The sequence below is a fragment of the Abramis brama genome, assembly GCF_963993115.1.
Source record: "Abramis brama genome assembly, chromosome: 23".
In the NCBI taxonomy this organism is placed as follows: Eukaryota; Metazoa; Chordata; class Actinopteri; order Cypriniformes; family Leuciscidae; genus Abramis; species Abramis brama.
Window position 1 is genome coordinate 27,438,823 of NC_139985.1, and position 14,655 is coordinate 27,453,477.

The following is a 14,655-nucleotide window of genomic DNA, read 5'->3' on the forward strand; positions in this document are numbered from 1 at the left end:
CAGTCTGCCAGCCCAAAGGTACTGTCCCCGACCGCCACGTGATGCTGCAGAGGCGTGTCAGCCAAGACAGCCCCACAACATCCAGAGACTTGAGGTACTCAGGGCGGATCTCATCCACCCCCGGTGCCTTGCCACAGAGAAGATGAAGATACAAACAAATGAAGATATTTTGATGAAATCTGAGAACTTTCTGTCACTACACTGACAGCCTACACAACTAGCACTTTCACAAGTAGTAAAGGCATCATTAAAGTAATCCATGTGACTCCAGGGGTTTAACCTCAATTTAAAAAGCCCATTCACACAAAGTATTTTTAACACGCATGCATCATGGTGCTTTTATTCAGTAGAGAGGCATTCTTTGGATTAACTGTTGCAGACGTTTTATTCACCACCTTGGCCGTCTTTTGGAGACCACCTTGCCTCTGCAAGTCTTTGAGCCTCTTTCTTAAAAGGTTTATTCCCACGTAGCGTCTAAAGACAATTATATAACAAATTACCATAGTATGCAAGAATCGTGTCAAAATTCTTCTAAAGATGATTCTGAAAGGTAAAAATAAATGCAATAAGGAAAATTAAAGTGTCATACCTTTGAAGAAACTCCAATGTGCAACAAGCCTCCTCTTGATACTGCAGGTTGTAGAAGTAGTACTGTCCCGGAGTCGCCAGATCAGCAGGCTCCGCCCACTCGTTCACCGCACCTGCACATTATCATCTACACACACTATAAAGAGGCACTTCTCCTTCACTTGCTTGTCTGGTCTCATCCTTACGTACACATACAGACACATACATACCCTGAAACTTACCGTTGAAACTTACCATTGAAACGTACCGTTGAAACTTATCATTGAAACTTACCGTTGAAACTTATCATTGAAACTTACAATTGAAACGTACCGTTGAAACTTACCGTTGAAACTTACCGTTGAAACTTATCGTTGAAACTTACCGTTGAAACTTACCATTGAAACTTACCGTTGAAACTTACCATTGAAACTTATCGTTGAAACTTACCGTTGAAACTTACCGTTGAAACTTACCGTTTGAAACTTACTGTTGAAACTTATCGTTGAAACTTACCATTGAAACTTATCATTGAAACTTACCGTTGAAACTTACCGTTGAAACTTACCGTTGAAACTTACCGTTTGAAACTTACCGTTGAAACTTACCGTTGAAACTTATCGTTGAAACTTATCGTTGAAACTTACCGTTTGAAACTTACCATTGAAACTTATCGTTGAAACTTACCGTTTGAAACTTACCGTTGAAACTTACCGTTGAAACTTACCGTTGAAACTTACCGTTGAAACTTAGCATTGAAACTTACCGTTGAAACTTACCGTTGGAACTTACCGTTGAAACTTATCGTTGAAACTTACCGTTGAAACTTATCGTTGAAACCTATCGTTGAAACTTACCGTTGAAACTTACCGTTGATGACCTACCTCAAGGATTCCTTATCTGAACTTCGTCTCCGATCATCCGTCTTCTGTCATCTGTCTCCACCTTCAGTCTGCTGTATCCACTTCAATCTCCTGCAATCAAGAAACCAAGATTAACGCTCCGCTAAGTTTATCATCCTATTCAGACTCTCTACAACATACTCACCAGTCTCCTTTGCTGTTCCACTCTTTGTTTGCTTCCTTCTGTATCGTGACAAGTACACAAAGTTACCAAGGTATAGTTCTCCAGTTTTTACCACAATGAAGTTATGGTATTACGGTATGTTTTTGCCATACCTTTATTTTATCACGACTGGACTTGTGTAACTCTCTGTATTGTGGCATAATTCATACAAATATATCCACATTGAGGCAATCAATTACAGTGAAATATAACAACTTAAAAAACACCATTGTAAAGTAATGAATGGCTATATGGAAACAAATTAGGGCTGCATGATATTGAAGAAAAATGCGATATGCGATACGATAATGCTTAAAGTGTGTAAAATAAACTTAAATTATGTTTAAAATATATTTAAAGTTATATAACATACATACGTGTTTCACATTCTTTTTGTGACAAGAAAACATCCCTACAGCTTCTGAAAGTGAACATCAGTGTTTTACTGTAGCATAAGAAGTGTTGTTTTAACATCAGTGTAAACCACGGGGTTCAGGGGTTCAGGTTATCCTACATTAGGTTTATTTAACAACAGAAACTGAATAATCAAATGTAAAAATAAAACACTGCTTAGTTTTCACTGTATGAATTAAATCTATACTGATTCTTATTAAAGCTACAAAAATTATTCAGCCAAGAGCAGTGAGTGATTTTCTCTTTGTCTTTTGTTCATGACCCAAATTATTTAGGCATTAAAGATTTATCTTTACTGTAGATACTTTAGGTTTTAAAACAGGGATAATGTACAATTTCAAGAAATGCACCCGTTTTGTCTTCAAACATTAAACAAAATAACTCATATCTATCTTGCCTCATATCTAACCCTAACCAATGATGGTTGAAAAAACATATTCAATACTATGATAGCTTTCTTACCTTCAACCTCCTCATCTCAAAGCTCAAAACAGTTTTAAAAAGAAAAGTAGAGCCCATGTCCTGACAACAAAAAAGGCTTTTGTATAGTGTGTCGTTCAGGGTGTAGTGTGAATAGACAAAGCTCACTTCCACCTGAGGGCGAAACACATGACGGGATGAGCATCTGCCTTGAGCCACAGGGGAACACAACTCTTCTTATCATATCTGACTGGTAAAAATAAAGATTTAATAAAAAGCAGGCTGGATCTCAGTAAAGGAAAAAGGTTTTAGAGGGGGGGGGTTAGAGAGAATACTGCTGGTGAAGTGAAGCGTAAGTATGAGGCGCCGTCTAGGGCTTAAATCAAACTTCATTCATGCACACATATATGAAACACTTGCATATGAAATATGGCCACGTTTGCACAGCAAAAACACGAGACGCTACGGCAAGCCATTTTGACTTTAGTTCATTCCCAGGATATGAATTCTTGATATCAACAATTCAATTTTCACTAGTTAAAATACAAATTATTGATATCAAGAATTACATTTCAAATAGTAAAATTGTTTTACTATTTTTGATGTCTGCAATTGTTACTTTTCACTAGTTAGATGTCACCATAGGCTACTATTCAAATTAAATTGTTGATATCAAGAATTGATTTCTTACTAGTTGAAATTCCAATGTTAATGTCAATGTTATTTCTGATATCTGTAAATGTACTTTAACATGTTACATTTGTTATTTCTGATATCTGAAAATGTTTTTCTGATATCAATAATTAGGAGAGTAATTTCAGATATCTAAAATGGCTTTTTTACAGTAACAATCACATTCATGTTATCAGAAATTAACATTGTCACTTGTCACTGATGTGAAATTGGAATTTCAACTAGTAAGAAATCAATTCTTGATATATATATATATATATATATATATATATATATATACTGTGCAAAAGTCTTGATTGGGCACGTTCACAAAACAAAATGGTTTTAAATCAGTTATTTATATTTTTTACTGTATAGTGTGTCAGTAGGAAATTTCAGTTTACATTTCCAAACATTAATTTGTGTATGTACAGGGAGTCTGACATGATATGATCCTCATGGAGATCTGATCTCACCATCATCTCACCTTTTTTGTTGTCAGGACATGGGCTCTACTTTTCTTTTTAAAACTGTTCCCATGGAAACAAGGCGCATAATGCACTTAATAAATATTTCTGTTGCAAAACTGGTGGAAGATCAATGGGCCATCCTCAAAAACACTAGGGTTTATTCAGCAGTAATGACCAGTGAACTCCATATCATGGCACATTTGGTTTTCTTATTGTATTATCATTGTTCATTGGGAAGATTACTGTTATGTTTATTGTGACTACTATTATTTGTTATTGTTATTTGTACTTAAATATTTTTTTCTTATATCTTTATTTCACAGAAAACCACACACACATGCAAAGCTGAATTTAGTTGGGTTATTCCCGCCATATACCTGATCATCTCTGGTAAAAGTCTCTCACCGGACGCTCTGTATAGTGTGTCTGTTATTAACCGGCAAATTCAGCTTCTAATTTTTATTATACCAATATATATCAGTAATGAGAACTGTTTACAGTCACATTCATATGAAGCCAGCTAGCAGCAGTGATCATCTTAGCATTTTTCCAGTGGTGGAAAGTAACTAATTACAAATACTTTCGTTACAATACTTGAGTAGATTTTTCGATTTTTTTCTACTTTTTTGAGTATAATTAAATTGTGCTACTTTTACTTTTACTTGAGTAGAATAAAAATAAAGTATTCAACTTCGCTACATTTATTTTTCACCAAAAGTACAGAGTACTTTGATGCCGACGGAGCTACAGGGCGAGCTAACATTTCACAAACACTTTTCAAACTACTGCGTGCGGTGGAGGCTGAGCCCTCAGCCCTGCGCTTCAGCCAATAACAGACAGTTCTGAAAGCGCTTCAGCCAATAACAGACAGGTCTGACTCGGGTGCAAAACCAATCAAAACTTCCAGTTCAGCTGGGGGGCGGGGCGTTCAAACCGCGCTTTGACATTCAATCACTGGCGCTCGTGTTTAGAATCTGTATCGCTAACGTTTCCATATTTTAGTGAATGTAAGTGTGAGCTATGCTCATATTCTGATTTTAAAATGTAATTATGGCAAATCCTGAAATGGGTCATCCCATTGATATTACCAGAGCACTGAGCATTTGAAGTAAATAAAAAACTCGGCTCATAACATGGACACCTGTTATTGCATAGAGCAAGAACAATGTAAGTGTCTTGAAAACATTAACACAGTTCAACTGGAAGGTAAAGCTCACCCTCTTTAACAATACAATTAAACTAAATATACGAAGCAAACTTTGTACAAAGCTGAAAACCCTCAACAACAGTGAAATGAGATTGCATGATTTATCTGTCAATCAGATGGTAAAAGTGTACTCGTTGATTGTTTTTTGGGTCCCATTGACTTCCATAGTATATTTTTTTCCTACTATGGAAGTCAATGGGACCCAAAAATTGTCTGGTTACTGACATTCTTCTAAATATCTTCCTTTCTGTTCAGCAGAAGAAAGAAATTCATACAGCTTTGAAACAACATGAGGGTGAGTATATGATGACAGAATTTTCATTTTAAAAGTGAACTACTCCTTTAAGGACCCCATGAAGCAGATGGAAGTGGTAATAATGCACAAATACTTCTGGCAATCTTGAAATAATCTGTATTTGTTGTTGAAATGTTTTTTTTAAATGAAAATGAGCTACAGTAAAGATTTAAAGTCGGCACACAGCAATGTGTGATCAAATGCAACACGCAAGCTGATGTTTTTTCACAACTGCTGATCAATAACTTTTTTTGTTTGTTGTTGTAATTTTCCCTCCAGGTTCGGGACTTTTTTCAACTTGTGAGAGCCGAAAATACTGACAAAGCCGAGACGAGCCCGCAACAGGGTTAAGCAAGGATATATTTGTGACTTTGCCTATTTACAATCCTAGGAAACAGGAATATTAAAGCATTTCAAAAAAGCCAAACAATCTCTGACTGAGCTCTCTTTTAAGATAAAGTGATCACAACATGACAAAACCAGAGGATCGTGGGCCTGACAGATTCATTTACTCATAAACATTATTAAGGAAATCTTTGTTGAATAGCAGGGGGGATGTGTGGTCCCGAAATGTCCCAGAGGAAAATCCCATTACCATAAAGACTGCAAAGCATTGTTAATATATCAGTCAGTTCGCATTAGGAAGCGTTCTGTTCTAATGCTGCTGTTATTCATCAATGCTTTCACTGGTCTGACACTCAGCGGTGAAATAAAATCAAATCAAATAAAAGAAGCCCTGTGTCTGTGCTATCGAGTGCACCAGATGGTGCGTCCCGTCCCTCGCTTGACGTGCGTCTGCCGGCTCTTCATGACAAAGCCAGCGGGACGCTTGAGTTGGGCAGATGAGCACTTCATTGATTTCCTCACTCGACCCCGAGGGGCCACTGTATTGTGCTTTTGTCCCAGCACCTTTGATTCATATATTTTAATCATGAATTATTGTGCAATTATGCACCGGAGGGACAGGTGATGGGGATGGTGACATTATTCTCTTAAATGTCACTGCTGTTTGTCACTTTCTGTCACTTTCTAAAAATGGTACCAGGGCCAATTGTTGAAAGTGACAGGGTGATTATGTAGAAGTCTGCACATATTATTCCACTGACAGCAGGGCTAATCTGATTCTGCCAGGCAATATCTATATTTGTTAAACTGGAACATTCATGAAACTCTGTCTGAACTCTGAACACAGGACTTGACTGTAATAGAATAATGTCCCAGTTATTAAAGTGATTAAACTGGATATGAGATGGCCACTCTTGTTCTTCTGATAATGTCACAGCGCCTCCTGCTGGCTGAAGCCTGACACTGATCACTGGATTAACTGTGTTAGACAACAGCAAGAGTCTGGTTGTGTTTGACCGGCATTCAGTCTTCAGTAATGCTGGAACTATGCTATCTATCTATCTATCTATCTATCTATCTATCTATCTATCTATCTATCTATCTATCTATCTATCTATCTATCTATCTATCTATCTATCTATCTATCTATCGTCTGTCTGTCTATCTATCTATCTATCGTCTATCTATCTATCTATCGTCTGTCTGTCTGTCTGTCTATCTATCGTCTGTCTATCTATCTATCGTCTATCTGTCTGTCTATCTATCTATCTATCGTCTGTCTGTCTGTCTGTCTGTCTATCTATCTATCGTCTGTCTATCTCTATCTATCGTCTGTCTGTCTGTCTATCTATCTATCATCTGTCTGTCTGCCTATCTGTCTGTCTGTCTGTCTGTCTGTCTATCGTCTGTCTGTCTGTCTATCTATCTATCGTCTGTCTATCGTCTGTCTGTCTGTCTGTCTATCTATCTATCATCTGTCTGTCTGCCTATCTGTCTGTCTGTCTGCCTATCTGTCTATCGTCTGTCTGTCTATCTATCTATCTATCTATCTATCTATCTATCTATCTATCTATCGTCTGTCTATCTCTCTATCTAATGGATGGACAGACAGACAGATGAACAGAATCTCCACTATGTTCAGTGAATGAGAGACAGCTGTGAGTCTGAGTGTATCTATCTGTAACTGTACACCTCCATTAATTAATAATCCCGTGATCTCACAGAGTTTGTCTGAATGAAGAGAGCACTTTCACCCGCATCTAAACTTCCTCGTCAGTCGGGTCTAATGGACACAGTTGAGGAACACATCTGACTACTGTCGGCCTGCAGATAGAGACTCGGGTTACAGGAATTCTGGGTTATTTTATCTAATGCATCTCTCAGGGACCAGAGCTGTAGTGTACACGTCCTTCAGAATGGAGATCTTCATCATCATTTTTGTCTTTTCATTTTTATTATGAGGCGTGGATTGATCCAAGGAAGACTTTTGGCTGCTTGATAATCAATTCTGCACGGGACTTCCAAACACGACTTGAAGTAGACCACGTTTCTCACATCTTCTCTGTCTGAACGTTCAGTTAGCGAACACCTTCGGGTGGACCATCACCTCCAGCAAACATGACGAAGCTGTTATCGGCCCAGGAGGCTGCCAGGATCTATCACACCAATTACGTGAGAAACTCGAGGGCGGTCGGCGTGCTCTGGACCATCTTCACCATCTGCTTCGCCATCATCTGCGTCGTGGTCTTCATCCAGCCGTATTGGATCGGAGACAGTGTGGACACCCCTCAGTCGGGATACTTCGGGCTCTTCCACTACTGCATCGGGAACCCCATCACAGGAGAGCTGGTGTGTAAAGGCAGTGCCCTCGACTTCGGCTCCATCCCTTCAGGTGCCTTCAAAACCGCCATGTTCTTCGTCGGGATCTCTCTGCTGCTGATCGTGGGCACCATTGTTTGCTTTAGTTTGTTCTTCTTCTGCAACTCGGGCAGCGTGTACAAGATCTGCGCGTGGATGCAGCTGGCAGCCGGTACGTCGAACCATTGTTCTGAGTTTATAATACAATATTAAACCATCAATGTACAAATTTAATTATACTAGTGCAAAATGCCCGTGCAAAATCAGTTTTTGTGTGTGTTTTTAGTAATTGTTGGTTTGGTGCCCGTGAAAGAGACTGTGAACGCATTGAATTCAGGGAGCAGGCTAGGTTACTACAAATGATGGCTGTGAATAAACTATAATATTCAGAAGTAAACAGTGTAGCTGACTGAGTGTTTATGTCAGAATGTTTATTTTTAAACCACAACCTTCTAAGTGCTTCTTTTACCGATATATTTAAGAAAACGCTATGCTTGAGCAAACAGTTTGTGAATAGGCTACTACAAATGATGGCCGTGAAAGAGACTGTGAACACATTGAATAGGATATGTTTAGCTGGTGAATAGCATAGGCTACTATTACACAGCAGCGATAACGTTAAACACACCAGAATGAAATATAATATTCAGAAGTAAACAGCACAGCTGACTTATAGATTCAGTTTACATCCACAAATGAATATGAATTACATCCACAATGAATTACATCCACATCCGTCGATTCAGGGAGCAGTGCAAAGTGCCCGTGCAAAATCAGTTTTTGTGTGTGTTTTTAGTAATTGTTGGTTTCTTGGTAAAGAAAACTATAATATTCAGAAGGAACCAAACTATAATATTCAGAAGTAAACAGTGTAGCTGACAGAGTGTTTATTTTTAAACCACAACCTTCTTGGGGCTTCTTTGACCGATACAACCCTCTAATGTCAGAATGTTTATTTTTAAACCACAACCTTCTAAAAATGATAGATTTAACGATATCTTTAGCCTTTCTCATCCAAACAACGTCAAACTCGGCACTGCACTTACTCGTGCCCGTAGCGAGACACCTGTCGAATTTGAAATCCATCGGACTAACGGTTCGAGAGATATGCGAATAACACACACACAGACAGACACACAGACAGACAGACACACAGACAGACAGACGTTCCTGTTATTTATAGAGAGATTATATTATTGTCAGAATTATGTTCTGTTGAGTTGTTTCTGTCATGTCTGCATTAGTTCTCATTAGTTGCTATGGTGTCTGATGAGTTCATCTCTGTTTAGTGTCTTCATGTAATATGTGTATTTACACTCCTGTTCAGTTCAGTCCTCGACGGTTATTGTTCGTGTGAACGTCGTCATTCTCTTCCAAGGTCATTATTTGATTAAAAGGACTTTGTAATTGTCACCATTTCATTCGTTGTGCGCCTTTCTCAACCACCTAACAGTAACTTTTAAATTATATTATATTATATTATATTATATTATATTATATTATATTATATTATATTATATTATATTATATTATATTATATTATATTATATTATATTATATTATATTATATTATATTATATTATATTATATTATTTACAGTGGCCCCAAAAAGTATTTGGACATATTTTCCTAAAAACATCACTTTTTTTTATTATATATGAAAATATCATTCCAAGTGGCATTTGTTTGTTTGATTTGTTTTTCACTTAAAATGTAATATTTTATCTAATAGAATAACTTTGTCATTTTTAAATGTGTCTTAAGTGCAGTGTTATTTTTACTATTATTTATATCATAGTTTTTTCTCTCAAGATTTTGAATTAGCCTTTGTTTTTATATTTTAGTTTTAATTTTATGTAATTCATTTTTGCTTTTTAAATATTTCAGTTTTATTTTTTTATTTTTTTTAGTACTTCAACTAAATTTTATTTAAGTTAGTTGACAAGGTAACATTTCAAGTTTTTTTTCTTTTCCAAAAATGATTTAATTATTTATTGCAGCTTTATTTCAATTATCAAAAACAAAACATCTTTGAAGACTGTTTATCAATAACAATACAATGGGTGTTAATGGCATATGAAAGTTATAATAATGAACTCTTCAAAAGCTTTAAAAGTTCATTTGTATTCTTGAGGCTGAATTGAAACGGTTCCTCAGGACTTCAGCACCCTGGATAGTTCCACATCCTAATGTCAGACTAGACGTGCTGCTTTACAGGATATTAGTGGAATATATTTGTCCTGTGTTGCGAAATATAATGCTTTAAGTCTTGTCCTATCTAATGAAGTTATCACTGAGGACACAGATAACCCTCATCACACCATATTACATAACACTGCATTTGCAATGCATCCTCATTAAAAGAAAGTGAGTGTGAAACTGAGAGAGTGTGTGTGTAAAGCAATATCCACCGCAGCACCAGCTGCCCTGCAGAGAGTGTATTGTCATATGAATAATAAATGATGAGTTAAGTGTGGCTGGAGTTGCCAGGCAACAGTCCCAATGCAAAGTATTTCTGGTAGTCTTGAAGAGTATTTTTGACAACGATAAAAGAGAAATCAAGGTCATGCTTTTTCTCCAGTGGATATTTTTCAGAGCGGGTTTATTTTTGAAAGTTAATTTGCTGTATAGATTCAAACATTAACGTATACAATAATTACTGAACACCATTGTCTAAAGACAGATTTAATAATAATGATCAAACTATTTGGAGTAAGGAGTTTGGGGGAATCTGCTATTTTTTTCTGGCACTGTTTGGGAAGAATACCTTTAAAAAATATATAAATTAAAAACATATCTGCATTTTATTGAAAAATATCACACAAGTGAACATGCTGATGTTTTCTGAATATATGATTCAGCTTTTATAGCTCAATAAATAGAAAATAAGTTTTAGAAACGCCATTAGCTTTTTTGCTTCACCATATAAAAACACTTGTGTTTTTTAATGCTCTCCAAAGCTGCATTTATTTGATCATAAATTGTTATTACCAACTTTCAGCAGCAAATTTCTCTATTACAGTCTTCATTCTATTCTAATGTGATGATTTGCTGCTCAAGAAACATTTCTTCTTATTATTATCATCAATGTAGAAAATGTAGAGTCTTTGAAAAACTTCAAAAGAACAGCATTTATTTGAAATAGATAGTCTTAACTGGAACATTTGTTCAATTTTATGTATCTCTGCTTAATAAAAGTATTAATTTCTTTCAGAGGTGGACAAAGTACACAACTTCCTTACTTGAGTGGTGAAAGTACAGATACTACTGGTCAAATATTACTCCGGTACAAGTAAAAGTTGTAAAGACTGATTTTTACTTAAGTAAAAGTACAGGAGTACTTGTTTTTAAAAGGACTTAAGTATCAAAAGTAACTTTCAATGCATTGTTTTATTATTGTTGCATTGTTCTATGTAATACTTACAGTACCATATGCCTCTGAATCTATGCCTGCCTTCCCTCATATAAATATCACATTTATATCTAGACTAGAGCACAGTTCCAGTAGTGGGATTGAATGTGAGATTGAATAAGTCACTCAATAACGTCCACAATGGTTTCCGACACACAAATGACTGTTCCCTCAAATAGTGCCCTATTTAAAGTTTTTTGGCTTTTAGTATGAATATGTTAGCCTTGCTGTTAACTATAAGCTAGTGTGCTCCAAAAAAGTGACAAAAGTCGCATTTAGAAGACCAAACCCAACGTTGAAAATGAAAATCAGGTTGATGTCAGAATCCAACGCCGGATTTACATTAATCTCCAATGTTGGACAGACGTTGTATTGTGGTTGAAAACGAAAATTGGGTTGACGTCAGAAACCAACATCAGTCGGGTTCTGACGTCAATTCGACTTTCATTTCCAGCCAAAATGCAACCCCTGACTGACGTTACTACTTTCTACTCAAGGACCTGACAGAATTGTAGTGGAGTATAGATATAGCCTATGTCTTTCAAATGTAGTGAAGTTAAAGTAAAAAGTTTCCAGAAAAAATAATACTCAAGTAAAGTATACTCAAAAAGTGAAAGTACAGTAGGCCTACTCAAGTAAATGTAGGCTACTTTGTTACCGTCCACCTCTCTTGCTGAGCCGGACCTTTTGAACGATTCCAAACTAAACCGAAGCTGAAACCCTGAAGCAGCCGTTGTGTGTCAGACTCAGACAACACTTTCCTGAATGATTCGGCTGAGGGAACGATTGAAGGACATTTTGTCTGCAGAAACGGTCACTGAAAAACTCTGTCTGTCTGGAACAGGCAAACGCAAACAAGCGGAGTGATTCAAACAGTGAAAAGTGCCAAACGCCGCTTAGCCATATTTCCTACACAAAAATGTAAGTTTGTGTAATATTTATCTGACTGGGTATGTTTTTCATATCCAGCGACCTGCATGGTGGTAGGCTGTATGATCTACCCCGACGGCTGGGACTCGGAGGAGGTGAAGAGGATGTGTGGACAGCGGACGGATAAATACACACTGGGAAACTGTACGGTGCGCTGGGCGTACATACTGGCCATCATCAGCATCATGGACTCCCTCATATTATCCTTCCTGGCCTTCGTGCTGGGAAACCGGCAAGACAAACTGCTGCCAGAGGACTTCCAGGTGGAGGGGAAGAAAGGTATGCTCTGAATCCAGAACACTTGGATGTATGGCAAGCCGTTTTAGCTTAAATTGTACCCAGCGTTACTCGTCGTAATTGCATTTTTACTAGTAAGAATTCAATTAGAGAGCTCTAAAATTCAATTCTTACTAGTAGCAATTACAATTAGAGAGCTCTCTTATTCAGTTCTTACTAGTAAAAATTACAATTACAGAGCTCTCTAATTCAATTCTTACTAGTAAAAATTACAATTAGAGAGCTCTCTTATTCAATTCTTACTAGTAAAAATTACAATTAGAGAGCTCTCTCATTCAATTCTTACTAGTAAAAATTACAATTAGAGAGCTCTCTCATTCACTTCTTACTAGTAAAAATTACAATTAGAGAGCTCTCTAATTCAGTTCTTACTAGTAAAAATGACAATTAGAGAGCTCTCTCATTCAATTCTTACTAGTAAAAATTACAATTACAGAGCTCTCTTATTCAGTTCTTACTAGTAAAAATTACAATTACAGAGCTCTCTTATTCAGTTCTTACTAGTAAAAATTACAATTACAGAGCTCTCTAATTCAGTTCTTACTAGTAAAAATTACAATTAGAGAGCTCTCTTATTCAATTATTACTAGTAAAAATTACAATTACAGAGCTCTCTAATTCAATTCTTACTAGTAAAAATTACAATTAGAGAGCTCTCTTATTCAGTTCTAGTAAATATTACAATTAGAGAGCTCTACAAATGAATTTTTACTAGTCGTATGTCTCCATTGACTTCCATTCATTTTTAATTACGGAGCTCTACAATTGAATTGTTACTAGTAAGACTGTAATTACGACGAGTAACGCTGAGTACAATTTAAGCTAAAACGGCTTGCCATATGGATGTGTTACTAAACGATTGACTGTATGAGCAGTGGAGGAACTGCAGGTTTAAAATAGCATCGGTGGGGGCAAGCAGGGATCTTGTGTCGTTTCTTTTTTTTTTTAAATCTTCTGCTGTGTAAAAATAACAATGTCCGAAGAGACGTAGCCTACTGAATGTGCATATAGGATTTCTGTTTGCTCTCTATAACGTGATCACAGAACACACTTCAAGCGTGCAGTGCTAGTAGAAAGAATTGTATTATCCGCGACGGATTTGTGTGCACCTTTCATTAGTGTGATTATTCACTTGAACAACTCAGCAAAACACTATTTATCATGTCATTCCGGTTCTATTATTTCTCATACACTGAGGTGAATGTTGTTGGTAAACTAATATAACTCGTTTTTTCTCTTTAGAGGAAGCATGAAGACTTCTGCACATCATCAGCTCTACGGACTGCTTTCTGTCCATCTCTGGAATATGAAGGACAATAATCCTCAAATCATCCATTTGTGTCTGTAAAAGGTTATTACCATCTTTCAGGTTTATATAAACATTTTTTAGTATATAAACTGCATAAATATGTTTTATATTTTGAGACCAAGGCCAAATTGAGGTGTTTTGTTAAGAGCATTTGTTTAAAAAATCCCTTTGAGTTTAGTAATAATTAAATCAGTAAACCAGAAAGACCTACTGAGCTGATTTTTATTTTTATGGTGTGGACTTTCATCCATAGCAGCGACTCAAATATTTTTAATTCGTTAACTCATTCAGTGGCTTTTTCTGCCATTACATCGTTTAGGGGGCGATCACACTGCACTTTTCATTCATACACGTGAATGCTGGAGACCAGAAACACAAGCCAATGTGAAGAAGTTTTGCACTTTGCTGCGTTCCAAAGTACAAGTTTGGTGAACTTTGACCTGTGAATTTGTATCACGTATGACCAATAGAAGAATAATACGGCGTAGATCAGGGAGGGATGGGCAACTTCAGTCCTTCGCTCCAACCCTAATCAACACACTTGAACAAGTTTAGCATTACGTGGTTAATTTACAACAAAACAAAAGAAAACAATGACTTGATCTCCAAAAAAAATATTTAAAAAAAATTATTGCATGACAGTGAAATTGGACAAACTCTGCTAATTCTTTCCTTACAAATTGGAATGTGTGCAAAGGATTGTAGGCGACTGGAGGACACGAACGATACACCTGATGCATCCTTCAAAACATGCAGAATGAATGTGAAGCGGAGAGAGCCTTCAAAGGATCATTTAAACGGAGTCAGCCGAGATATAGCCTTAAAGGCGGATGCGCTTCCTGTTTAAAAACACAGTTTCAAGTTACATGTCGTCTAGTAACAATACACATCCCA

At 36.7% G+C, this 14,655-nt stretch overlaps 1 protein-coding gene across 1 annotated transcript; it reads left to right on the top strand.

Annotated features, from left to right (window-relative positions):
- Positions 1-7,573: 7,573 nt before the first annotated feature.
- lhfpl5a (LHFPL tetraspan subfamily member 5a) lies at positions 7,574-13,755 on the top strand (the record flags this gene model as incomplete). The annotated part of the gene is made up of 3 exons (XM_084100803.1): positions 7,574-7,985; positions 12,195-12,434; positions 13,695-13,755. 3 exons carry the CDS (start codon positions 7,574-7,576, stop codon positions 13,703-13,705), a joined length of 663 nt encoding a protein of 220 aa, XP_083956929.1. The 3' UTR covers positions 13,706-13,755.
- Between the last annotated feature and the right edge of the window lie 900 nt (positions 13,756-14,655).